General features: G+C 55.7%; 2 protein-coding genes, 1 long non-coding RNA gene and 1 pseudogene across 3 annotated transcripts; 2 read left to right on the top strand and 2 right to left on the bottom strand.

Moving 5' to 3' along the window:
- Positions 1-322: 322 nt before the first annotated feature.
- On the bottom strand, positions 323-6,470 carry LOC124249387 (uncharacterized). The gene is made up of 2 exons (XR_006891381.1): positions 6,302-6,470; positions 323-658 (listed from the first exon to the last, which is right to left on the bottom strand). It is a non-coding gene; the product is annotated as an uncharacterized LOC124249387 (long non-coding RNA).
- Positions 6,471-15,270: 8,800 nt separating this feature from the next.
- On the top strand, positions 15,271-18,257 carry LOC124250356 (receptor-binding cancer antigen expressed on SiSo cells-like; annotated as a pseudogene).
- A 227-nt stretch (positions 18,258-18,484) lies between these two features.
- Positions 18,485-20,859, top strand: LOC124249494 (centrosomal protein CCDC61-like). The gene is made up of 8 exons (XM_046680486.1): positions 18,485-18,494; positions 18,834-19,003; positions 19,112-19,187; positions 19,504-19,643; positions 19,722-19,800; positions 19,960-20,014; positions 20,409-20,487; positions 20,615-20,859. The coding sequence occupies exons 3-8, from the start codon at positions 19,183-19,185 to the stop codon at positions 20,710-20,712; spliced, it is 456 nt and encodes a 151-aa protein (XP_046536442.1). The 5' UTR covers positions 18,485-18,494; positions 18,834-19,003; positions 19,112-19,182; the 3' UTR covers positions 20,713-20,859.
- A 535-nt stretch (positions 20,860-21,394) lies between these two features.
- LOC124249492 (peptidoglycan recognition protein 1-like) lies at positions 21,395-25,936 on the bottom strand. Its single transcript, XM_046680485.1, has 3 exons — positions 24,647-25,936; positions 22,203-22,324; positions 21,395-21,641 (listed from the first exon to the last, which is right to left on the bottom strand). The coding sequence occupies exons 1-3, from the start codon at positions 24,925-24,927 to the stop codon at positions 21,463-21,465; spliced, it is 582 nt and encodes a 193-aa protein (XP_046536441.1). The 5' UTR covers positions 24,928-25,936; the 3' UTR covers positions 21,395-21,462.
- Positions 25,937-26,208: the final 272 nt, after the last annotated feature.

The raw sequence follows: 26,208 nt of genomic DNA on the forward strand, positions 1-26,208 counted from the left end.
TGGCTCTTTGACTAATGGATGCCAAATAGACAAATAGAGAACCTAGGAACACACGTTTACAAAAGGAGTGCAAGTGGTTTATCGGAGGGTAAAGCTTACGAATGATAAAGGGAGAGCGCAGGGGGAGCCCCGGCGCCCTTGCACGTCCCCACAGAGGAAAGCCACAGCGGGAACACTTAGTACGGGTCTGAGTCTTAGAGGAACTCCCTGAGGTCCTCCCAGATCTGAGAGCATCGGCGGCTCGGGAGGAGCCGCTACTGTTACGGAACCAAAGTGGGTCCACTTCCTGTTGAGTTGAAATCAAAGCCTTCGGCAGCAGTCGTTGTCACACAAAGTAAGATTTATTTGCAGCAAATAGAGACCACGGGGAGTCCTTTTTGAAGCCGTGGACCCTGAGCAAGGGGAAGCAGGGGACTTTTATTTCAGAGGGGGAATGAATATTCGAGAGAGAGAGATAGGTATTTGCTGGCACTGGCTCGGCTGGAAAACACGCTTCCACATATATCGCGTGTTCTGGGAATAAGGCCTGAGCTCCTCCTGGGGTGGAGATCTTAACATTAAAATGAGCCAAAGGTCATCTCTTGGGCGCTTCTCAGTAGCTCTTGCAGTGGCGTCTGGACCAGTTCAGGGTGGTTGGTAATCACATCTCTTAATATAACTAAAAAAAACAATTTGGAGAAACAGTTAAGTGCTTCTGAAACCTCCTTTGAGTTACTCGTGGTAATTAATCAGCGACACTACAAGGCCACGTCTTACTCCCCCCCAACCCCATCTTCCCAGGAGGCCGTCAGGTGACAGCTTCTCAGTCCTTCCAGGTTCCAGCCAGGCCTTTGGCTTTCTGCCTCACCCTGACCCCCCTAGGGCACAGCTTTAGGCTATAAAGCTGCTTAGCCTCAGCGTGACGTCAGCTCCTTAGTAACCCGGCATCCTCTGCTCGTGTTTCATCATCACCTCCTCGGCCCATTTTGTTTCAGCGTTATCTCGCGGGACAAGGGACACGGTCAGCTGGGGCCTGTCCTACGATTGCTTTCACTGTCTCTGTAAGTAACAACCTGTCTGAATCTATTAAATTAGACCCAAATTAGGGTCTGAGTCTATTTAACACTTAAAGAAGTGACTTCCACTGTATTAGTCAGAGTTCTCTGGAGAAACAGGACCAATAGCGTATCTGTGGATATATAGTAAAGGAGATTTATTATAGGAACTGACTCACGCAGTTATGGAGGCCAAGAAGTCCCACAGTCTCCTGCCTGAAGGCTGTGTTTCCACACAAATTCGGGGTTCTCTGCCCAATGCACATAATCAAGCCAATTAATTATGGCATCATCCTTTGGGGCGAGAGATCAGTTTTTATTCTGCAACATGGACCCGCAGGGAGACAGGGGGCGTGTGCCCTGAGCTCTGTCTCCCTGATTCAGGATTTGGGGCAAAACTTAAGAGGTTAGGGAGAGCAGGCTGGCACAGAAAAATGCGGGTGGGACAGGTTTTCATTGACGGGCTTCAAGCATTTACGGTAAGGTTCTAAACATTTATGATGGGATTCTAAACATTTATGATGGGGTCCTAAACATTTATGATGGGGTCCTAAACATTTATGACGGGGTTCTAAGCATTTATGATGGGGTTCTAAACATTTATGATGAGACGGCAAAGGAATTTTGACACCAGAGCTTCCTGAATGAGAGACCTCTTGTTTCTGATAAGAGTCCAACTTTCAGGTTCCAGCCACATCCTTAGGTTCCGTGGGGAGGAGGATCTTTAGTTCCAAGGTCATTTCAGGTCATGATTTCTTCTTTTACGCATGCTCTGGCTGTGTGATTTTGCAGTTTTTCTGAAAGACAGTTCTTTTTTCTTTTTAAATAGTGGCACCTGAGCTAACATCTGTTGCCAATCTTCTTCTTCTCCTCCTTCCCCAAAGCCCCCCAGTACATAGTTGTATATTTTTAGTTGTGGGTCCTTCTAGTTGTGGCATGTGGGACGCCACCTCAGCGTGGCCTGATGAGCGGTGCCGTGTCTGCACCCAGGATCCGAACTGGTGAAACCCTGGGCCGCCGACCCGGAGCACACAAACTTAACCACTTGGCCACGGGGTGGCCCCTGAAAGAAAGACAATTCTTCCTCACTCTGTTGATAAGAGGTGGGGTCAGTTGAACTGGTCCGGGAGAGCCTGCAGTTACAGCAGGAGAACCAGGAGCTCTGATGTCCCAGGACAGGAGAACGGGGACGTCCCAGCTCAAGAAGAGAGAGAGGGAATCCGCCCTCTCTCCACCTTTTCCTTCTATTCAGGTCCTCGATGGATTGGATGATGCCTGTCTACACTGACAAGGGTGGAGCTCTTTACTCAGTCTACCGATTCAAATGCCCAATCTCTTCCAGAAACACCCTCACAGACACACCCACAAATAGTTCGGCCAGGCACGTGGGCATCCATTAGACCAGTTAAGTGGACATATAAAAAGAAACATCACACTCACCCTTTGCCCAGAACATGTGTGTTTTCCTAACACCGACTTATTTCCCACCAACCCTCGCATTCAGCCTAAGCCTTGAAATCCTGCACAATGTTTCTGTCAATTCTCCAGACACGTTCCACGTGGCCCCACAGGAACTGTGTATGATGAGTGGATACTGGAGCTGGAAAGAACGGTAAGCCTGTCATACTCCTTGACTTCATAATAAAATTACTTTCAGGGGCCGGCCCGGTGGTGCAGCAGTTTAGTACGCACGTTCCACTTTAGTGGCCTGGGGTTCGCCGGTTCAGATCCCGGGTGCGGACATGGCATCGCTTGGCACGCCATGCTGTGGGAGGCGTCCCACATATAAAGTGGAGGAAGATGGGCACGGATGTTAGCTCAGGGCCAGTCTTCCTCAGCAAAAAGAGGATTGGCAGCAGATGTTAGCTCAGGGCTAATCTTCCTCAAAAAAAAATATATATGATTTAGCCTCTTCATGAGAATACCGTCAAAGGGCAAAATGGAAAGATCTCTGCAAGGCGGCAGTCCCCAGCGATTGACTGGGACAGGGCCATTTCCAGTGTGTCTCCTTCTCTGCAGAGACCATGGCTCGCTCTGGGGAGCTGGGTTCGAGGAGGAGAGAGTGCAGCTCGCTCCCTCACGGGCTGAATCCAGCTTCTTTCAGTGATTGGGGAAACTCGGGTGATAAACACGCATTTTTCCTTCCTCTCTACTGGGGGAGGGGACCGTTCTCAAATTGCTCCTCCCCCACCCCACCCAGGACTTCCTGTAGGTGGCTCCCCCTTCACCTGGGCTAACTCAGGCGACCTCCCTTCACAAGGTGCTCCCCGCCCCCACCCTGTAGCCGACACCCCTTTAAGTTCCTCTGAAGAACCAGAGGCTGGAAGGCCCCTTTGGAATTAGAATTCTCAGAGCCCTTGGAATTCTGCCCCAGAACATGGAGGCTGCTGGAGAGCAGGCCACAGGCTCTGGCCTCGCAGCCACCCCTCTGCTTTTCTAAGCTCCCTCCCCAGCCCACCACGGGGCCCCCTGTGCGCCCCACTTGCTTGGCCCGGTTCTGTCCACAGCCGCAGCGACAGGGGGCCCTCGGGTTGAGGGGGGCACGCCTGACCCCTTGCACCCCCGACTCACGGAAGAGGCCCCTGACGGTTCTGGGAGGAGGCGAGGGCGGCCTGTTCAGGGAATTCTGGGGTCTTGAGGTCCCGGGGCATGTCCAGAGGTGGGGACCCATCTTGCTCCTGGGGATCCCTTGCCCTTTGGGGAGAGACTCCAGCTTGAGTCTAATGGCAGCGTTGACGCTAACTCCATCCCGCATAATTTCTTGAGCACCTGCTGTGTGCCCCACCTACTTGTAGGTGCTGGGGATTCAGCCCTGAACAAAACAGGGCTCGTGGGGAGGACGGGCAGAAAATAAAGAAACTAATAACTATTTTTTTTGATAGGTATAGTACGTGTCACGTGGGTGACGCCATTAGTGTGGTGCCTGACAAGTACCAGGTGCGCGGGAGCAACACCCTCAGCTCTGACCTTGGGGAGGACACGCCCCCCTTCTCCGCGGTTCCCCATTCCGCCGCCAGAGGGCGCCGGTCCCCTCCATCCTCCCCGCTCCCCGCGCTCCCTCTCTGGTCCGGTGGTCACAGGGCGGCCTGGGCCGCGCAGGGTCCTGTTCTGTGACTGACCCGGGGCCCTGCCTCTCCCGCGGGGTGGGTTGCTCCTCATGGCAGTAACAGCAACCGCACTATGGAGAATGAACAGCCGAGTTCCCGAGTGTATGTCGACGTCGAAGGTCACACAGCACCTCAGTCCTCAGATCCGGGTCTCCAGGCCCCATGAGCCAGGGTGCAGGGAGAGGAGGCCGTGGCAGCGGAGGGACCAGCGAGAGCAAAGGAGCGGAGGAGAGGAGAGGCAGGGGGACGTCGTGGAGCTACAGCGAAGGGTGATGCTGCTGGGGTGTGAAAACCAGGGCTGTGGGGGGGCAGGTCAGGGGAGCCGGACCACGCCGGGACTTAGCACAGGGAGGGTCTGACTCCAGGCCGTGGGCACTGGGGAGCCACGGAAGAGTGTGGAGGGATGGGAGCGATGGGAGCCACTTTGCACTTTTGAGAAACCATCCTGGGAGCAGAGAGGGAGATGGAGTCGGGATGGACGACACTCTTAGAGGACGCCTATAACCATGGAAGCTTCCGGAAGCCAGTTTTCAACCACGAGGGAAGCCACAGCTAGTGCGGTCAGCACTCCAGAAGGCAGAGAAGATGGAGAAACTAAATCCGTGATATATCGCTGAGCCGCTGGAACTAGCCTCAGGGAAGACCAGCCCCCTTACCAAATTCTTCTCCCCTTGGACACTCTGTAAATTAGATCGGTTCTTACTATTTTCTTGTTTTGATTTCCCAATTCATTAGGACTATTGTGTTTCGCGTATCTTTGAAAGGCTGTGTAATATAATTGTTGTGATTGGCTGAAGAATGGTCCCCCCCCAAACACATCCACATCCTAGTCTCGCAACCTGTGCACATTGCTTTATACGGCAGCACACCAACCCCAGAAAGGGAATCTGCAGACGCGATTGTGTGAGGGATCTTGAGATGCGGAGATGACTCTGGGTTACCCAGCTTGGCTCTAAGTACAGTCACATGTGCCCTCATGAGGGGAGCGGAGGGATGTTGGCCACAGAGAGGAGAGAAGGTGACGTGAAGGCAGAGGCAGAGATGGGGCGAGGCAGCCACAAGCCAAGGAGACCAGCATCCAGCAGCAGCTGGAAGAGGGAGGAACCGAACTCTCCCCAAGAGCCTCCAGGGAGAGCGTGGTCCTGCCGGCACTTTCATTTTGGACGTGTGGCCTCCAGAACCGTGAGGGAGTAAATTTCTGCTGTTTTAAGCCATTGAGTTTGTGGTATTAAACTAAATACTGCAAGCTTAAGACTAAGGATGTCAGGCTGGGTTGAAGAGAAAATAAGTCCAACTGCATGTTGTTTACAAGAGACAGAATTTAAATATTAGCACCTGGAAACGTCAGAAGTAATGGGATGGAAGAATACACACCGTACACTCCTTCACCGAATAAAGCGGGGTAGTCGTATTAGCGTTAGACAGAGTCGAATTCAAGGCAAGAAGAACAAACAGGAATTAAAGGAGATATTTCCTCATGGACAGAAGAGCCAACCCAACAGGAAGACACCACGGTCCTGACCCGTCCACCCCGTAGCATAGCTTTGAAATACCTACATCAAAAAATGGGAGAATTCGAGGGAAAAATAGATAAATCCACTATGACAGTGGGAGCCCTTTCTCTCTCGATAGCTGAGAGGACAAGCAGAAGTAATTGGAAAGGACACTGAAGATTCAAACAACATAATTATCAACAAGACGTCATTGATGTAGAACAGTGCACCACCCGTGACCAACTCCTTTCCAAATACACGCGGAATTCTCACCAAAATCAACCTTATGCCAGGCCACAAGGAAGTCCTTAAAAGTTTCAAAAGATTAAAGTCACTTATAGCAATATGTTCTCTGAGCATAACAGAATCAAGCTGTAAATCAGTAATAAAAAGGAAATGGGAAAATCCATAATTGCCTGGAAATTAAGTAGCACATTTGTAGAGAATCCATAGGTCTGAAATCTATCAAATGTTTTGAACTGAATGAAAAGGATGATATGACACGAGAGAATGTGTGGGATACACCTACAGCAGCGCTTAGGGGAAATTTTGTGGCTTTAAATGCATATATTAGAAAGGAATGCATACATTAGAAAATTGATTCTTGATGCCCCATGTCAAGAAGGTCGAAAAAGAGGATGGAATTAAACCTAAGCGTCTTGGTTACCTGTTGCTGGATGGCAGTTAGTGGCTTCAAACAGCACACATGATCCTCCGCAGTTTCTTCGCGCCGGGAATCCGGGCACAAATTCGCGGGCTCCGATCCAGACTCGCTCACGAGGCTGCAACCGAGGTACAGAGGGAATACCTTCCATCAGCCCTGCGTGGGCTTCTGAGCGTTTCTAGACCTTTCTGCGGATGTGCTTCTTCCCACTTCCGGCTGTCTCTCGGGGAGTCAGTCTTCGGGGCCTGTGCCCTCCCTCGATGCTGCAGAGCCGGGCCGGGCGCGGGCACCCCTTCCGCCGCGGGTGCCGCGCGCTGTGGGTGCTGCGGTTTATCCAGGAGCCTGCGGGGCCGGGTCGGCTCTGCGCACGCGCACTAGGCTCCTGCGAAGGCTCGCTCTCCCCGCCCTGGGGGGCCGCACAGGGAGCCGGCCTGGGGGTGGGCTTGTGTGGGGGTGAGGTGCACGAATGTCGGGGGTGCCGCGGGCCAGTTGGGGGCATCCGCAGGTCCTATAGGAGTCCTCACTGGCTCACGGGTGGCCTTCTGATGGCGTCTGCGCACGGTCAGTGGGATCTGCCTCCTTTCCCTCCATTCTGCGCGGAGCCCGGGCTGCTGTTCTCCCGGCGCCCACCGTCCGGCCCGCGCAGCTCACGGCTCCGCGCTCTGGATGCGGAGAGAGACGCGGGCCTCCGCGGCAGCGTCCGGCTCGGCTGGGGCGGCAGGCGCTCAGCACCCCCTCTCTCTGTAAGGGAGCGCCAGGGAGGCCATCGTGTGAGCTAAAGGGCCCTGCCCCTGCTCTGTGTGACCCCTCCTGCTCCGCATGTGCTCTGAGAAAGTCCCATTCTCTCCTGATTCGTGGCCTCTGCTGACGGATGTACTCCCCGATAGCTTGATAAATCAAAACTTTGTTCTAGGAGTTTCTCTCCAGGAACAGGCTGACCACAGGCTGGAAACACACCTACAAGCTGTCCATCACAGCGGAGAGGAGAATGGAGCCATGTGATGCCCGGAGCCTGGCACGCCTGGAGCGCGGCGTCCCTGGACCCCTCCTCGCTGCCCATTTTCCCTCTATAACTGCCTCAAGCTTCTGTAATCCTCGAAGATGGGTTTTTGAGACATTAGTCCCCCGTCTTCCCATTTGCCGGCTAATCTAATCTAATTAAACTTCCTTTCTGGATCCCTGACTCATTGTGATTAATTGGCTCAGATCGAGGGGAGCAGAGCCAGCCCATTGCTGGATATCAATGCTGGTGACCCAGATGGGACCACAGCCTCTGCCGGTGGCTCGTCGACTTGGAGGAAGCTGTTTGGGGATTTTTCCCCACAGCTGCTGGCAGCTTTTTCTTTTCCTTTTTTCCGCCCAGGATATTCCCCTTGTGGCTGCCTCACTGGCCGACTGCCTCGGGCAAAGAATGACTGATCCTAAGCTGAGGAGCTTGCGTCTGCAGCCAGGGGAGTCATCCGGCCTCCACCTCCCAGGTACTACATCCCTTTTTCCTTGTCTGGGGGCCTTGGTGAGGCCAAGGTCCATCTGGTTCAGGCGCCGTCCTTTAGGGATAAGGTACAGAATGCCTAGGATATCGTCTGGAGGACTAGTCTGTGGCTTTGCTGTGCTGCGCACGCCTGGCTGTGAGGTCTGTTCTCCTGAGTGTGTGTGTTGCTCCGCCAGTCTGTGCGCCAGTGTCTCTCTGTGTCAGGATCCCACAGCGGACTCCTGGGGCTCATTCTGTCCTCTGTGGGGACGTGAAGTCTGCGACCTTTTCCGTCAAGGTCAAGCCAGAATTGCACATCTCAGTGGGGGCTGCTGTTTGTGTGTCAGCCCATGGAGGAGCCTGAGAGCACGGCCTGACCGTCTTTCCCTCTGTCTGTCTTGTCCGGCGCCTTCTTTGCCGTCATTGTGTGGAGGTCAGGTGTGGCCTCAAAGTGAGCCGGACTTGGACTTCCTGCCAAACAGGAGATTTAAGGACCTTCTGCCAGGTGCCTGACCCCCACACTGGTGGTGGGAGATTAGGTCTTTGCCTGCCTCAAACCCTTCCCCCTGGCCTCTTTGGCTTGTGTCGCCCTGGGGGGGACTGTGTGCTGGGGCGTAGTGGGACGTGGCTGTGTGCCAGTTTTCCTCCCTGGCTCCACTCTGTCCGTCCCCCAGACCCCAAAATGAAAAGGCCTGCTAGGGTGCATGCTGGCCACTTGGGCTGGTTTCACTTATGAGCCCGTGACCAAGAAAAGAGTGATCTTTCCTGCAATGTAGCCTGGCCTCAGTACATGCTGAGCCCAGGAGGACAGTGGACCCCACACAGGTCGCTCGGTTATGACACCATGTTGCAGCTGGAATTGTCCTGCAAGCAGGAAGGAAAGGAAGGTGCAATCCCCTATATTCAAGCCTTCGTGCTGCTGTATGTGGACCAGGGGACAGGGACAATGGATGAGGAGTCCCGGCCCCTCCTCGTCCTCCCTTTTTCCAGGCGCACCGCTCGCCCAGGGGAAGATGCCTGAGGGATCGCCAGGGCTGAGAGAGGGACTCTCTCCTTCTCAAACCCAGCAAGGGACAAAAGTCGGTCAGGGGGCCCTCCCCGGGGCGGGTCAATTTCCACTGCGACAGTATCCCACAGACATAATTGGGCAAGGGCAACTGGCCAGCTTCGTTTGCCTACAGTCTGCTTGCTCCACCTTGGATCTTTCAGTTGGAAAAATTTTATTTGTCTGAATGCCCTGGTCTCCTCCTGGGACGAAACCTTCTATGTAAACTGAATGCTCAAGTGACCTTTGCTCCAGGCCAAGTAGAGGTGGAAGTGCCATGAGAACAATCATCCTTATGGTTCCAGATGGTTCTGCTTGATGTTCAAACACCACCGCTGGACCCACTGCCACCTGAGCTCCTCAAGGAGGTGAGACCGGACATGTGGGCGGAGGGGAAAGCTGGGAAAGCAAACACTGTTCAGCCAGTACACATAGCCTGAAGCAATATCTGCTGAGACAGGAGGCTCAGAAGGGCGTCCAGCCAGCGCTGCAGAAATTCCTGGCGGCGGGCTTAATCAGACCTTGCCATTTGCCATGTGATCCTCCTATTCTCCTGGTCAAGAAACCCAATTCAGAGGAATAGTGGTTTCTTCAGGACCTTCGTGCCGTAAATGAGGTGGTTCAGGACCTGCACCCTGTGGTGCCCAGCCCTTCCCCTTGCTACTCGACATTCTGGGTGAATTTGGCTGGTTTTCAGTTTTGGACTTAAAGGCACATTCGTCTGCATACGCTCACAGAAGAATCGCAACAAGTTTGTGCCTTTGGATGGCGTGACCCAGACCCTCAGGCCGCTCAGCCATGTTGTTGGACAGCGCTCCCCCAGCACTTCAAAACTCCCTGCGCGGTTAGGGAAGGCCCTGGCTGCAGACCTGAGCCGCTCACAATCACAAGAAGGATCGCTGTGACAGTACGGGGATGACTTGCTGATCGCGAGCCCCACTTAGGAGAACTTCCTGCCAACACAACCAAGACCTTGATCATTGGGCTGAATGTGGGTATCAGGGCTCACAAAAGAAAGCACAGATCTGCAAACAAAAAGTTACGCACTTAGGGTTGACCTTATCAAAAGGCCAAAGGGACCTGCTGCCAGACAGAGAGACAGCCACAGCGTGCCCGACCCTCCCACCACCCGGCGACAGCTGCGGGGATTCTGGGCAGGGCTGGTTTCTGTCGCATCTGGATCCCTAACTATAGTCTCACGGGAGAGCCCCTCTATGAGGCTGTAAAAGGGCTCGACCAGGAGCCACTAGGATGGACAAAGGAATGTCAGGTGGCCTTTGATGCCATCAAGGCACAGTTAATTTCAGCCCCAGCCTTGGGGCTTCCTAACCTGGACAAGCCCTCCAGCCTGTAAGCACGTGAAAGGCAGGGAATAAGCTCGAGGGTATTAACTCAAAACCTGGGCGTGACCCCACGGCCAGTGGACTATTTTTGCAAGCAATTGGATCAGACTGTCCAAGGCTGGCCCCCTGCCTCAGGGTAGTGTCTGCTGCTTGTGACATCCTGCAGGAAGCTGAAAAATTCACCCTGGGCCAAGCGACCACGGTATCTGTGTCACAGCAAGTCCTCACAGTATCAGAACAGAAAGGGGGACACCGGCTCCCTGCAGGACGGATGGGTAGGTCCCAGGCCCTCCTTCTGGACGATCCCAATGTACGGATGCAAGTGTCGTCCTCCCCAAGCCCAGCCACCTTCTCCCTAAGGAGAGTCAGGAGCCTCAGAACATGACCGCTCACGAGTCATGGAGATGGCGCATTCTAGCTGACCTGATTTGTTGGCCTGTCCGCTGGAAGAGCCGGACCTGGAACTCTGCACAGATGGCAGCAGCTTCACGGATCAAGGTAAGAGGCGCGTACATGGGGTCAGAACTTTACAAGAGACTGTAGAGGGTAAAGCCCCTCCCCCAGGGACGCGGGCTCCAGAGGCGGAAATCCTCGCCCCCCTCGGTCTGCACATCCAGTAAATATACGCAGATTCCTGCTGTGCCTGTGCTGTAGTTCATGCTCACGGGCCCACCTGGAAGGAGAGGGAACTCCCAACAGCAGGGACAAAGGAGACCAGACACGCCCTGAAACGCTAGAGCTGCTTGGTGCGGTTCACGACCCTTATCGGGTAGCCATCACGCGTTGCCCTGGCCACCAGGGGGACAATACACCTGTTGCCCAAGGAGACAGACTGGCTGGCCGAGCAGCCAAACGGGCTGCTAGGACAGACACCCCTGCCGTGACGGGATCCCACTGCCACGGATGGAGCTCACTGCCCACAAGCCGATGTATTCTGAAAAGGATGAGGAAGGGGCTAAAGGATGGGGATGCGACACTGAACGCCCGGGAGGCAGGAAGCGGGGTGCCCACGGGGTGATCCTAATACCTGAGGCCCTCTTATACCCCATCTTGAGACGAGGACATGAGAGCATGTGCTGTGGAAGAGATGCTGCCCTCCAGTGGGTCCAGAAGTGCATCATAGGGCCCCACCTGCAAAAGGCTATACAACAGGTGAGTAAAAACTGCATAATCTGGTGCAAAGAACAACCCAAGACCGCTTCCGGTCCCCCGCACCTCAGCCCCTGACATGAAGGAATTGGCCTTCTGAAGCCTGGCAAATGGACTTTGCCCAGATGCCCCGGGCAGCTGGGAACTTTAGGTTTTTGTTAGTGTCTGTGGACAGCTTCGCCAGGTGGATAGAAGCCCTTCCCATCAGGACTGAGAAAGTACCAGAAGTCACTCGCACCATGCTGAGAAATCATCGCTAGGTTTGTCTGCCTTACGCCTTGCAGAGCGGTAATGGACCAGCTTTTGTCTCCCAAATGACGCAGCAAGTGTCCAGAAGCTTAGCCGTCTGATGGATGCTACTCTCAGCTTGGAGACCCCAGGCATCTGGAAAGACGGAGAAGATGAACCCCGCCTTACAGAAGACCAGTGCAGAATCTGTCAGGAAGCACGGCTAACTTGGCATGAGGCACTGCCCCCGGCCCTGCCTCGGGTTCCAGGAGCTCCCCAAAGTGGACTTAAATCGGTCCTTTCAAAATTCCATATGGGAGACCCGTTCAGGCATCTTCCCCTGGGACTGATCTCTGCATGTTTTAAGGGACGTCACGATTGCTAATTACGTTAAATCATTAAGCTCGGCATTAGCTTCTGTCCATGAATTTGCTTATCTGTCTGACGTCCCTCTACATGCCTTCCGACCTGATGATCATGTTTCACTGAAAACTTGGAAAGACCAGGGACTCGAAAACCAGTCGTCACCCAAATGGACGGGCCCTTTGAGATTCTTCTCACCACTCACTCCTCCGTAGAGCTGGGACCCAAAAAACCCACATGCTGTCCTGATATATGGCCTCTGCTTACGCATGGACTCCCCAAGAGCTTAATAAATTAAAACTTTGTTCTATTAGCTTCTTTCCAGGAACAGGCTGACCACAGGCGAGAAACACACCTACAAGGTGTCCATTGCAGCTGACAGAAGAATGGAACAGTGTGATGCCTGGAGCCCAGCATCCCTGGACCCCTCCTTGTGGCCCATTTTCCCTCTCTAACTGCCTCAAGATTCTGGAGTCCTTGCAGATGGCTTTTTGAGACACTAGTCACCCGTCTTCTGATCTGCCAGCTGATCTACTCTAATTAGACTTCCTCTCTCGATCCCTAACTCACTGTGATTCATTGGCACAGATCACAGCAAGCAGGGTGAGCCCATTGCTTGGTATGAACTTTCCTCTGAGGGAGAAGTAAGGGGCCAAGGAGGCCTCTCTTGGCGCTGAGCTGTGCCGCCTTGGGGCGGGGGTGTCTGTCTAAAGTGAAGCTGTTGTCTTACCCTCCTCAGGGCCTCCAGTCTCAGATTGTTTTGCCCCAGTGCTGTCCTGGAACTTCTCTGCTGGACTCCTTGACTCCCACGAGGGCCCTCTCCTCCACAGGTGACTGTTATTTCACTCTACAGAAGCAGAAACCAGTTTAAGAGGCAAAGCGTTTATTTGGGATCAAAGAATTGCAATTGGGGAGCAGAGATTCAGGGAGAAACGCAAAGAGCGTCCCGATTACAGGAGAGGGCTCAGGGCTTTTATGGGGAGAAGGAGGAAGGTGAGGTGAGTTGTATGAAGGCCGAGTTCTTTGGTGCGGGTCGAGGTGAGGCTAGGTTTGTACTTCGTAGACTGGCTTGACATTCGGTCATCAGGCAAGAGGCTAGACTTGTACCCCATGGACGGGTTAGCGATTCAGCCATCAGCAAAGTCCAGTTCCATCACTTCTCACAGACAGGATGTTCTTGTCCTTGCTGACATCTTGGAATGCTGGAGGTTTGGTCCAGTTTGGAAGATAAAGAAAACAGGACATGGAAGGCAATTCCTCTGAAGTGGCTGCTCTGGCTCTGTTTTAATATGGCTCCACTCTTGTCATCTTTCACAGTCAAAATCGGTGTCTTCGGGGGTAGACAGTAGAAAATTCTTATGCTGTCACATTGATAATGTCACTCTCCATCTTTCCTCAAATTTCCCCTTTTTATAAGGATAACAGTCATATTGGATTAGAGCCCACACAAGTGACCTCATCTTTTTTAAAAAACAGTTTTATTTAGGTGTAATTGATATAGAGAACTAACGACCTCATCTTAACTTGATCATCGGCAAAGACCCTGTTAGCAAACAAGGTCACATTCACAGGTATTGGGGGTTAGGTCTTCACGATTTTGGGGGGGCCACAATTCAACCCATGACAGCGCCTCCCTGCTCTTGACACTTTTTCAGGTTACAGCGTTGCTGGTCCAGTCTGACCTGCTGACTCTGCCCACTACATGGTGGCTTTTGCAACTGTCTTCAGTCTGACGGTGAAGCACCTTTCATTGCAAACTCACTCAACAGTGGACTGACAGTCCAGGTGGGCCTTCCCTCCCTGTGGTCCACGGGCCTGCGGTGTGCTAAGTGCTGAAACAGCTTCCAAAACCAGCTCTGAAAGAGTCCCCACTCACCCCCCTCAACTTCTCCTAGCATCTACACCTGAGGAAGACAGTTTGGCCACTGAAAGCAGAAGTTCCCAGAAAGGGGTCATCCCCCCTTGGCCACTTCCTGGACAATGATCACGACAAAATGGTGGGGGATTATGGGCTGTAAAGTCTGGGGGGTCCCCGAGACCACCCTCGGGTTGGACAATTTGCTGGAAGGACTCACAGAACTCATGGAAAGCTGTTCCACTCACGGTTATGGTTTATTACAGAGAAAGGAACAGATTAAAATCAGCCAGGGGAAGAGGCGCATGGGGCAGAGTCCAGCAGAGACCAGGCGTGAGCCTCCAGTTGTCTCTCCTCGTGGAGTCTTGGGTGATGCTAACGTTTCCAGCAAGGATGTGTGACAACAATCACGGAGTATTTCCAACCAGCTCACCTGAGCCTTGCCGTCCAGAATTTTTACTGACACTTGGTCACATAGACATGATTGACGACCTGTGTGGCTGACCTCGGACTTCAGCCCCTCTGGAGGCTGAGCAGATGCCATTGGCCCAGAGCCACCACCATAAATCATTGTCCCCATAGACTATCTGGCCCCTCCCAAGGTCCCCAGGTAAACAAAGACACTCTTATCGGGCAGGACAGTCCAAAGGCTTAAGATCGCCTCCCAGGAGCCAGGCAAGACCTCTCTCTGGGTGAAGTTAATTCTTTACTATACATGGGGGTTATACAGACCGATTTGACAATTCAGAATTCCACCTTGACCAGGCCTGGGCACGATGCTTCTTTCTTTCCCCTACTAACATTTCCTGGCCAGCCTGGTTGGTTCATCCTCTGGCACAGCCCACAGGGGCCTAGGAGACCCCAGGTTAATTCTGGTTCAGCCCCCTGGCTTCTCTCGTTGGGTTGATATGATCCTGGATCACAAAGATAATGGCCGCTTGGTTGAGTACACTGCTTGCTGAGTTACCCCCTTTGTGGTCACGTGGGTGTCAAGGTAGGAAATGCAATGAGTTTAGAAAAATGTAAAAATCACCTTGTTCCACTCACACATGACTCTTATGGATGAAAGGTCTGGATGCAAATAGGGGATGGACGGAACAAAAGGGTGAAGTTATAGCTCCTGGAGGGGACACACTGACTTTGTGGCCGTGCAGGGGCAACAATAACCTCAGTGCTTGGGGAAGGAACACCATAGGCCCCCGAGCACGGTACTCAAGGGGAAAACAGTGAGTGCTCCCTTTGTCCCCTGGATTCAACACTGCCGCCTGAGTCCAGAAACAGCTGCTGCTGACACTCAGGTCTGCTGCTGGGTGTCATCCTCATCTGTCTGCTGTGAAACAGGAAACCCATGTGGATATGCCGTCCACAGCACCTCCCTCCTGTGTACACAGAGACACAGACTGACAAACCTCGATTCAGGCTGACTGACTCAGCTCACGTACCTCCCCCAGCATCTGGTCCTCCTCGAGCTGTGCCATGTACGGCAACTGAGGCTGTACCCACTCGGTGCCACTGCCCATGTGGCTCAGCCAAACCTGTGAGATGGTGATCCAAGGTGGGTTTCACAACAACTTGTGTCCTGTGTCCCTTCAGGTTACATGTTTGTATGTGGGGAAAATGGGCCACAAAGTGTCTATCCACTGGGGCTTGGGTTGTTTTTTGGCCTGTCTATCGCTCCCTGTAATTATTGGCAATGTCACCAAAGATCAGCAGGTCCATCTAAAGTCGCTTGCTTGGGTTGTAGACACATCCTGGCTGCATAAAATAAGACCCACTGTTCTCCCCGGGACGTGTTCACAGTTGTCTGACTCTGGACCACGGGGAGCATCATTGAGGTCAATCCTGCAGGTTGACCTTGTGTTGCTTCCTGGCATCCTGTTGATGGTCGTCTCCATTCAATGCTGGATGAGACAAATTGAAGAGACTGGGTCCCAGCATCTATCAGTCAGACTAGTCAGAGTGGCCAGTGGAGTGGCATGCTCACGTGAAAATTCAAGTCTGGCCAAAAATGTGTCATGCCAAGGACATTCATTGTTCATTATTGAGGGAGGCAACCCGCAATAGGAAGGGAGCCTCCCTGTGTATTCTCATGGGCATGACTAGAATCTTTGTCCTGACTGCTCTTGGTCCAGGCCATATCTTAGGGTTATGTTTACAGCAAGCAGCCTTGAAGGGTGAGTTAACATTTCCCCCAAGATCCAGCAGGCTTCCTACTGCTTCTGTAAAAGTGGAGGATTCCCCAAGCTCTGTGTTCTCCAGGTGGGAAACAGCCCTAAAGCACGTGCAGTACACTCTGGCTCCCTCTGCGTCCGCCCCACTGTTTTGGGGGGAAAAGAGGAACCAAAACAAATACACTGACACTCGTACTTTTGATGCGCTGTGAGTATCGAAGTCGTTTGTCTCTGACCCAGGTATTTTGTGTCGTCTGCCAACATTTATGAAACGGCTTCAGAATCATTTGTTGGCTTGTAAATGGAGTAAATTCCTAGACCCTGACAGTTCTACTGGTGAATCCCATCAAACATTCAAAGAAGAAATAACAACCTCATACAAGCTGTTTCAGAGAATAGAGGTAGAGGATACTTGCCAACTTATTTTAGGAGGCCGGCATGAACCAGATACCAAAACCAGAAAAAAGATGTTACAGAAAAAGAAAGAAATCACAGACCAACATCCCTCGTGAAAAAAGATGCAAAAACTCCTAACATTACAGGCTTTTAATTAATGCCAGCCCTGATATCGGGTCCCCTACCTTGAACTCAGCATAAATGGGTTAAAACCAAAAGCATTCATTGTAATTCCCTGCTTGTTTAGTTACACTCGTTTGTAAATATCTGCTTCTTTAAGCTTTGACTTCCTGAGCTTTACAAGGGAAATAGAAGTTACAAATTCTTAAAGCCCAGGTGGCCTCAGCTGGGCTCCCACTAAAGTTGTGGCTGATCATAGGTCCTTGAAGTTTATCACAGGGAAGCTGATGTCCAGAGATATCAAGAAACTAAAGCTTCTCAGGCTGAACTCCTTGGCTTCCTGGTGCCAGAAACCACCAGAGACAGAGCCAAGGCCATCCACCTGTGAAATTCCTTATCTCTTCCTTTCCTACAAGCAGCTGAAGGCTGGTGGGAAAACGCCAGCCAGCAACGTCACAGGTTTCCCCCTCCCCACATTCCTCACAAAGCTTTAAAACCCTTCACCCACTTCTTAACGGGGAGCTAGCATTCTAAAGGCAGTAGCTGTTGCTTTGCTCCCACTGCCCGGCAAAGAAAGTAAAGATGTTTTCCTTTTCCACTCAAGACTCTGTTCTCGTTATTTGGATTGGCACCGGGTTCAGAGACCGGACTTCCGGTTATGCTAACAAAGTATGAAGAAACAGAATCCACCGATGTATACCACGACCATATAAGGTTTAACCCAGCAGCACAGGTGTGCTTAACCTTCAAAAGTCAATGTGGCACAAGTGTCCGCGCCTTGTGTCCGAGAGCAGCCCGTGGCAGCTCTGAGCGGGAGAGGCAAGTTTGGATTTCCACCATGGCTGTCAGTTTCAGCTACTTGAAGTCTGTGTGTGCCCAGCAACAGTATTGTCACTCCTAAAGGGATTAATATGCAGATCTAACAGAGGATGGAAATTAAGTCGAGATCAAATAACTTTGCCAACTACAGTTGATTGTTCAAAGTTCCTGGGCAGACAGACGTTGAAGATGGACCTCCCGGGAGGAAGATGCACCCACACGTGTAAAGACGGAAGGAGGGACTGGGAAAGTGGCCACACTACGAAAAACAGCAGGAAACACAATGGAACCCGACAATTTTAAGGACATGATAACAACTAGAAGGAAAACTGAGAAAATCAGTATCGAGAAGAGCGAACTATTACATTTTCACCAGTCAGTTGGGAGCACAGGTTTCTCTAGTAAATTAGCAACTACACAGGATGTTCCTTTTATGCATCCATCTCCAGAATTAGGTGACAGAGAGGCCTGGCAAGAAAATACCAGTGCTCGGGAAGAAGGTGTGGCCTGGCGAGCAGAAGCTCTGTAGCAGCAGAAAACAGCAGACGGAGAACAAAGAACCTCAGAAAACAAAGGAAGAAAATGGAAAAGGAAGCAGGGGGAGGACAGAAGAAGGAACAATGGAAACTGACCTGAAACTTTCATAACACGTCCTTCAAAGGTCCTAGCCCAGAGGAGGAATCTGAGCTCCACACCCAAACAACACTTGTGTGTATTTAAGAGTATTTTCAGAATGCAAACCTTGATTTTCATGCACTCATCAGGCCACCCAGCATTCCCCCAAAGTACCTTGAACTCTTGGGGATCGCGACTCAGAAGAACAAAGGACTTAGACAATATTTTCTTCAACATGCTGCAAATATGACAATTGTTTTAAGACGAATTATTATAAGTGGAATATGCCAGCACCTCCTCAAGCCGGTGTTTCTAGCTAAATAAATGGGTTCAAATAACTTTATACTGGAAGAAACCGCTGCTGTCTATTATGCTTTCCTTCAATGTGCAGAGTGATAAAATAAATAATTTTAAATACTTTTTGTTTCCATGATTATGGAGAGGCCTAAGAGACTGCATGGGACGTAGGGAAGGACTCCAATACCTAGTAGGAATCGGTGGGCGGGGCCGGTGGAGAGATGGCAGGGCTGGAGGCGGCCGCAGGAGGCTGGGCCTGCAGATGGGGACAGGAGAGGGGCGGGGCCTGAGCGTCTAGTGGAGCGAGAGGGCGGGGCCCGGGAGGTGGGGCTCTGGTTGAGGTCAGCTGGCGTTTATGGGAGTGGGTGGTGGAAAATTGGGAAGGGTTTCCGGGGCGCTGGGGGAAACCTCAGGAAGAAGGGTCCAATGCAAGGGGGTGCTAGGATGTAGAGAAGTGACAGGTTCCTTTGGGGGGCTCTGTGGGGCTCCGAGAGGGGCGGAGCCCGGGAGAAGGTGTCTGTGAGGGTCGTGTGCAAGGGCGGGAACGGCTAGGAGATGATGGGGGGCTGGACCTGAAGGTTCGGAGACGGTTCGATCCAGGAAGGGGCTTGGGATACGAGTGTCCTGGCCGGCGGGAAACCGACGGTGCGTCCTGGGCTGCAGGAGACGGACTCCGCCGGTGGGGCCGCCCGCGGCCCGGGAGGATCGGGGCTCGTCGTCCCGGGAGCGCTCCACGTCGCGTGGCCGCGGCGCCGCCCGCTCGTCCTCCCGAGAGAGCGGCCGGGGAGGCCGGGGTCGAGGCCGCCCTGCCCGCCCCTCGCCCTCGCCCACAGGTGTGTGCCGGGCGCCCGTGGGAGGGGGTGGAACGGACTGGAACGCGGAGGAGCCATCCCGTAACCCCGCCTCCTCTTCGCTCCACCTCCGCCCCGCCCCCGTCCTAGGTGGTCGCGTGCCCCGTTTCGACCCCACAGCCTTTGTGAAAGCCAAGGAGAAGAAGCAGAGAGAGATCAAGATGAAGTTAGCGCGCAGTTCCCCTCTCCTGCCCATACCCCGCCCCTTTGCCTGGTTCCCTGACCTGTGCCCTCATCTATCCCGGTCTCCATCACCTGTCTCCATCACCTGTCGCCTGCTCCATCTCTCCCCTTCCCCTAGCGGCTCCCTCTTCTCACCTGACACCCCCCTGGCACGGTCTGTGACTCCGCATGCTTTCTCCCTACTTAGGCCACGTGACCTCAGGTGGGTCACCGGCCTTGGCTGTGGGCCCTGGGGGCGCAGCGCCGCCCTTGCCATATTGCTTGGGCGCACAGGCGGGCATCTCCTTCCCGCTCCCCAGGCAGCAGCAGCGGAACCGACTGGGCAGCGGAGGAAGCGGGGACGGCCCGTCCATCTCCTGGTCTCGCCAGACTCGGGCCCCCGCCGCCGTGAGCGGCCGAGGGGACGCGGCCACCCGCTCGCGGAACCGCAGCTCCTCGGGTAACGGGGCGGAGCGCGGCCGGCGGGCGGGCGGGGCGGCGGGCGGGGCGGAGGCTCAGCGCGTCCTTCTCCCCCTAGTGGACAGTGTGCGCAGCCGCGGCTCGTCCGCCAGCTCCTGCAGCGAGTTGGAGGGTTTCTCGGAATCGCTGCCTAGAGGGTAAAACTCGGGCTGGGGACCGACCGCCTCCAGCGGGTGTCTGGGGAGACTGGAAACAGTCTTCTGCGGGGAAACTGGGTGCTGGAGCCTTGAAACCACGGAGGGCGGGGTGGGAGGGCCCAAAGACCCCCAGTGGTCCCTGATTCCTCCCTCCCCCAGCGCTGGCCGCCGCGGGAAGCCGCCCAGCCCCACCACCTGGAGCGGGTCCAGCAGGGTGCGTGTCCTTCTCGGGCCCTGGAGGAGGTGGGGCGGCATGACACCACCGGAAGCCAGGTTGGGGGGGATGCTGGGGGCAGAGGACGCTGGTCAGAGCACCTGCTCTGGCCTCAAATTGCCGGATCTCAAACCTGGCTCCCCATCCTGTCACGTCTGACTCACGGTAGTTACTTAGCTCTCCGTGCCTCGGTTTCTTTATCGGTGAAGTGGGGTTGGTTAGACTATTCACGTCAAGGGTTCTGGGGCAGATGCGAGGAGTCATTTTGCACAGAGGAAGTGCCCCTTAGGTGTCAGCCTTCATTTTTTCTGAGGTCCTTGGGTTCAGAATTTCCGGTAGGATGTAGGGGGCAGGAATAGAGGGAGGGTGCCTCACCCCCTCGTGCCTCCCCCAGCAGCAGAAGGCCACGCCCCTGGAACGCTGCCGCCATCAGAGACGCCTGGCCCATTCGGGGGGCTGGGTCCCCATCAAAGGTGAGCCTGGGCCGCCTCCTCCCCCCCACCTGCCCCAGGGCGGGCTGGGATGGCGCCCAGGGCGCTGGTTGGCCGCGAGCTCCCGGGGCTCAGGCCCCTCCCAGCCCCATGCCCCCTGCTCTCGCAGACTCCAGCTCCGACCACCAGGCGGCCGACATGGCCGAGATAGACGCCCGCCTGAAGGCCTTGCAGGAATACATGAGCCGGCTGGACGCGCGGTCGTGACCGGGGAGGGGAGCCGGCCTCTGCACCCCCATCCCCCGGGAGTCAGCGCGGAGGCGGGGCCTGCGTCCTTCCGGCCCCGCCCAGGCCCCCGCCCCCTCCCCCTGCCTTGCCTGCTAGGAGGGGGGCTGGGTGCGTTTTGTAAATAAACTCTCCTTTGGGATCCCTCAGCTTATGACTAAGGGTGGCGGAGGAGAGGGAGGTGTGGGGAATGGGTGCCGGTGGCATTGGGACCTGTGTGTGTTTCTGGGCCCGTCTGTGCCTGGGAGGCAGCTTGGGGTTCCGGCTCAGGAAGAACTCCTGCCCTCCCTAAAGCAATGACAGTGGGGGTCAGGAGCGGTGGTAGTGAGCAGCCTGTCCCCAAAGGAGTCCAGGCAGAGAGGCACAGACGTCGTTGGCTGTGTGGTGGAGAGGAGGTGTTTGCAGCAGGGTTCATTGCCCCAGGGGACCCCAAGCTGCTGTGGGTGACTCGTGGGTCGACTTGGTGCTGATTTCTGCCCTCTGCCGGAGACCTCTGGGTTCTGAGCTGTGACGTGGCTTCGGAGCTGGGATCTCGGGGGGTCTTGGTTCATGGTTTGGGTCTCTGGGTTCTGGGCACCAGGGAGGACAGAGTGCTGGGAGCTGGGGGAGTGGTTGGGTCATGAGGGAGGCAGAGAGGAAGGGAGGCGGGTGGCAGGACACAGGGTCACAGTGAGTGCATCTTTATTGGAGGGGGAGGCAGGGGGTTTCTGACTGGAGTGGGCAGGCAGGGCCTCAGTATCGGTAGTGTGGCCAAGTCCGGATGATATCATAGAGCCGGTCACCTGGAGAGTCTGTGTCCCGCACGTCCCGGTGTCCTTTGACCTCATAGTTGGTCCTCAGGGTGCCCCGAGCCACGCCACAAGCCAGCAGACTCTGGGCTGCCCTGAGGGCTCGTTGCGGGGGCGCCCGATCTGGGGAGGCAGAGGCAGGAGTTAGGCTGGGCCCTGGACAAGCAGAGGTCCAGGGGGCAGTGGTTCGCATGGTGCCCTCCCAGCTGGGGCCCACAACCAGCTCTGCCACTCCCTGGCCGTGGCTCCACCTCTCTGTGCCTCAGTTTCCTCACTGTGAAAGGAGAGAATCATGGCAGCTGGCCCCAGGGCTGTGGGACGATAACATGTCACTTTGTGCACAGAGGAAGCCCTCCACAAGGGTCGTTGTCAAGATCCTTGCTGAGCCTCCTTTCTCGGCCCCAGACCTCGGGCTCCTGCCCACAGGGTAGCGGCCATTCACCCTGCACTCCTTCGGGGCCGTGGACGGACCCAAGACCCTGGTACAGATGACCGAATCCTCCCTAGGACCGCGGGCTGGAAACGGTCATGTCCAGAGGGGACAATGAGGCTCTGAAAAGCAGGTCACTAGCCCGAGGTCACAGAGCTTGTAGGTGGCACAGCCTCTGAACCACCACCCACCACGCCCTGCGGTCCCCCAGGCCCCATGTCCGCGCCTGTCCCGACGGCTGGACAGTCACTTACCCATGTAGTTACCCATGAAGCTGATGCCGATGGACTTGGGGTTCCAGGTGGGACCTGAGTGGGCGCCCTGAGTGTCCCAGCCCCGGCCCTCATACACAAGCCCGTCTTCTCCGATCAGGAAGCTGTGGGGTGGGGGGTTGAGGAGTGAGGAGGGGTTTCCTGGGGAAGGAGCCCCTGTCCCTCCTCCACTCAGCAACCCTGAGTCACTACTGCCTCTATTCTGCGGATGGAGAATCAGAGAGGTGCAGAGCTGCCCACGTTCACATAGCGGGTCAGGGGCACAGTCAGGATTTTCACCCAGGTCCCTGTGACTCCCACCCACACGGTCTGACTCCTTGCTCTCTCTTGCCTCCCTGGAGAATCTGTCCTGCTCTTGAAGAGTCCTCACATGCGGTCCTCCGAGGCAGGCCCTGTGTCATCCCCACTTTAAGCTGAGGAAGCAGAGATGTAGGAAGAGAGGTGCTTTGCCTGAGGTCATGCCCCGTGACCCCTGCCTCTCAGAACTTGCCACCCGAGCCCCTTGCTGCTTCCTGCTCCGTGCTGGGGTCCCCTGAGTGACGGGATCAGGGACTCAAGGGCTGGCACCACAAGCTGACCAGACCCTGGAGCCCCAGCATCCGCCTGTGAGCTTTCCAGACCCCGCACCCGATCCTTAAGACCCCTCGTCCCCCTGGTCTTGGTGGAGCGAGTCTGACTGGTATGTGGATGAACCAGAGGAGCAGCACGTGAGCCGCAGTGTCTGCTTCCCCAGCCCTCGGCCCCCAGGGTCCCCAGTGATGCACAGAATGTCGGAACTTTCCCCTCTGGGTCCTGAACCTGCCACTTCGGAAGCCAGACTCTCAGAATCTGGCTGTGAAGAGACTAGAAATGCCACAGTGACACTTCCCCCCAATCACTCCCCCAGGACTAGGTGGTCATGGTCCTGCCACAGCCACAGCCCCTGGAAGGCATCGCGGCTCCCTGTGCGTTTCTTTATGGAGGCGTCTCCCCAAAACCTCAGCCCCACAGCAGGGGGCACGGTCAGGAGCCCATTCTACAGATGAGGAAACTGAGGCTCAGAGAGGATGTGATGTGACGAGGAAGGGGATTCAGAACGTTTGAGTCAGACTCTGAGCCCTAAAACCTGAGCGCTGACTTCAGTCTGCTTTTCTGTAAGGCGACTGAGGCCAGAGGCTGCGGCCCAGGCTCGGCTCTGCTGACTTCATGGAAACATCTAGAATGGAGCACCTGACTCTTGGGAACAAAACCTTGAAGTTGGAGCCTTTGAATCGTAAGATTAGAGCCTGAAGAGCTGGGGATACCCTTGGAGGCTTCTGGATTTCTCTGGTTGAGGTCCTCAGACCCCCTGGCCTCCCCTCGCCCTCCCGAAGCAGTTAAGGGTGGGACCTGGGGACCTGCGTTCCCAGAAGGGGATTCTGGGGCGGCCTGAGGTCTGAGAACCTGTGGGGTCAAACGCTCTCTGGCAGTGGGACCCCGTGTGCTGGACCCCAGCCTGTCACTCTGGACAGGACGCTGGTGGCATGGGCCCCAGAGGCTAACCCATCCCTGTTCCTGCCCCTCGCCCTGGAGTCTGTCCCCCCACAGCAGCCAGAGGGCGCTCCTTCCACTGCTAAGCCCCGACCATCCCAAGGCGCCCGCCTTCTCAGAGCAGAGCCACGTCCTCCCTGTGGCCCACTAGGCCCTCCGACCCTCCTCATGCCATCCTGGCCTCTGTCCCTCAGGGATGACCCACGTACTGGCCTCAGGGCCTTTGCCCCGCTGTGCCCCCAGCTCACTGCACTCTTCCCTCAGCTCCCCCATCCTCTTCCTTTTTATTGTCAGTCCTGTCACCCTGTGAATCCATCCGGTTGACTCTGCTTGTTTCTCCCTGCTGGTGTTGAAATCCCTTTGGGCTGCATTCCTACCGTTCGAGGCTGTGTCCCCATGCCAGCATCTGGCACTCGGCCTGACACATAGAAGGTGCCAATGGCAATAGTCCGTGAATCTGGGGCCCAGACTCTGTGCCAGGCGGTGTCCTAGGAGCCTTGCCCGCAGTGGCGGTTGGCGCTCACGTGGGCACCATCCGCTGACTGTGCACAGGAGGAGGACACTGCAGCTCAGAGGCTGAGTGGCCGGCCTGGGTCTCTGCCGTCAGCAGGGGAGCTGGGACAGGGACCCAGCCCCGCGCTCACCCAGCCTGCTGTCTGCCTCCCAGCACAGGCGCAGACGGTCTAACGGGACTCCAGGGTGGAGGGCACCTTGGTGCGTGTTGGCAAAGTCTGTCCTTCCCCGGGGAGCAGAGCTGGCCGTCAGCCCCTTCCCCTCCTCCAGCATCTTCGTGCTGCCTGCACGTGCCCAGCCCTAGGCAGTGACCCCGGGCATCAGCCCGGCGTCTCTAGCACCGGTCCCCCGTGTCTCCGGGGCCTGCACACCTTCCCCTCCTCCGGCCTCCCCTCCGCACTCACTTGTAGGCCACGTCGCACCAGCCCCGCGTCCGCACGTGGTAATGCTGCACGTTCTGGACCTGCCTCATGCACGAAGTCGGCGTGTCACAGGGGATGGCCGCCGTGTGTGACACCACCACGTAGCGCACGGGCAGGTCCAGGCGCTGTTCGCACCTGGATGGCAGGGCCCCCCACTCTCTCCGGGGCACGATGGGGCCGCATGGGGTGAAGTCTTCTCGAGTCGCCCCGAGTCCCAGGAGGGTGAGAAGGGTCCAAGTGAGCAGGGCACAGGGGCTGGACATGGCGGGCGGGGTGCACAGGGACGTCTAGGATCTCGCGGCTGGCTAGGCCGCCTTTATATGCTGGGGCGGAGCAGCAGGAAAGGCCTTGCTTCACACCCTGGCGGGACTCCCCTGGCAGCTGACAGGGACCTCAGACTCTGCTTCCTCCTCTGGCAGGGCTGCCACCGGATGCGGTGTGGTTGGTCCAGGTGAGGTGGGGCGGGGGAGCCCACGACAAGGCCGGGCGGAAGGGGGAGGGCACACAGGCCCCTGGGCGCTCACCCCGCGGTCTCTGGCCCACCAGGGCCTGGATCCCTGCCCTGCCCAGTCCCTGCTCCCAGAGGCCTTGGGCAATGGGAGCCTCACAGCAGAGAAAGGGCGGGGCCCCATCTCCTTCCGCCCACGGGGACTGAGATCACCAGAGTCCTGGTTTTAAACTCTCCTCCCAGGTCCCAACACGACGTCCCTAACCCTTTGAGCAGACTGCAGAGCTGAGCCCTGGGAAGCCCGCTCCACGGTTGGGGAGGCTGAGGCCCAGAGAAGGGACGTCGGTGCTCAGACATGGGAGACGGTGGGGCCTAGTGGTCGGAGCCCTGATTCAGGGCCGGGCTGCCTGGGACTGAATTCCGGGCCCATTCTAGGGTGTGAGCTGGGGCCAGTGACCTAACCAATCTGTGCCTCAGTTTCCCCACTGCAAAATGGGAGGATAATGGAAAGTCCCTGACTCGCAGGTCAGTGTGGGATCAAATGGGCTGAAAGGGTGCAGCCCTGAGACGTCGGCTCCTGCTGCCCCACAAGTGCCCGGGGACAGGGACTGAGACCTGCCCTTGGTGTGAGCCACGTGCTTTCCGTGGGGGCCACTGGCAGCTCCATTGTGCACAGGAGGGGACTGAGGTTCAGAGAGGGACAGCCATCTGCCCAGGGCCACTCAGGGGCTTGGGGTCAGCTGTTGGGGCAGAAGGCTTTCCTGGGGCCCCTGCCCTTCCCTGCTCGTTCCTCCTGCCTCCTCGGCACCTGGTGCGCTCAGGGCGGACGGCCCAGTTTGTTCTCCCTCCTTTCCTTCTGCTTCAGTGGATTAAACAGATTCCAAAAGTATCATGTGCCGGCTGTGAGTAGTCGAATCGATGGGAAACGTTAATCACCTGTGTCCACTTGGTCCAGCCCCGCCCCCTGAGGTCCCCGTGCAGGCCAGTGTGGGGTTTCCTTCCCCGGTATTCTCCGCAAGCAGGTGGATCACGCTCACACTCACGGTGTCATGGCACAGTGCAGCGGGCAGCTCCAGCACCTTCCACGAGTCATCTC

Source organism: Equus quagga, chromosome 13, assembly GCF_021613505.1.
Source record: "Equus quagga isolate Etosha38 chromosome 13, UCLA_HA_Equagga_1.0, whole genome shotgun sequence".
NCBI classification, from domain to species: Eukaryota; Metazoa; Chordata; class Mammalia; order Perissodactyla; family Equidae; genus Equus; species Equus quagga.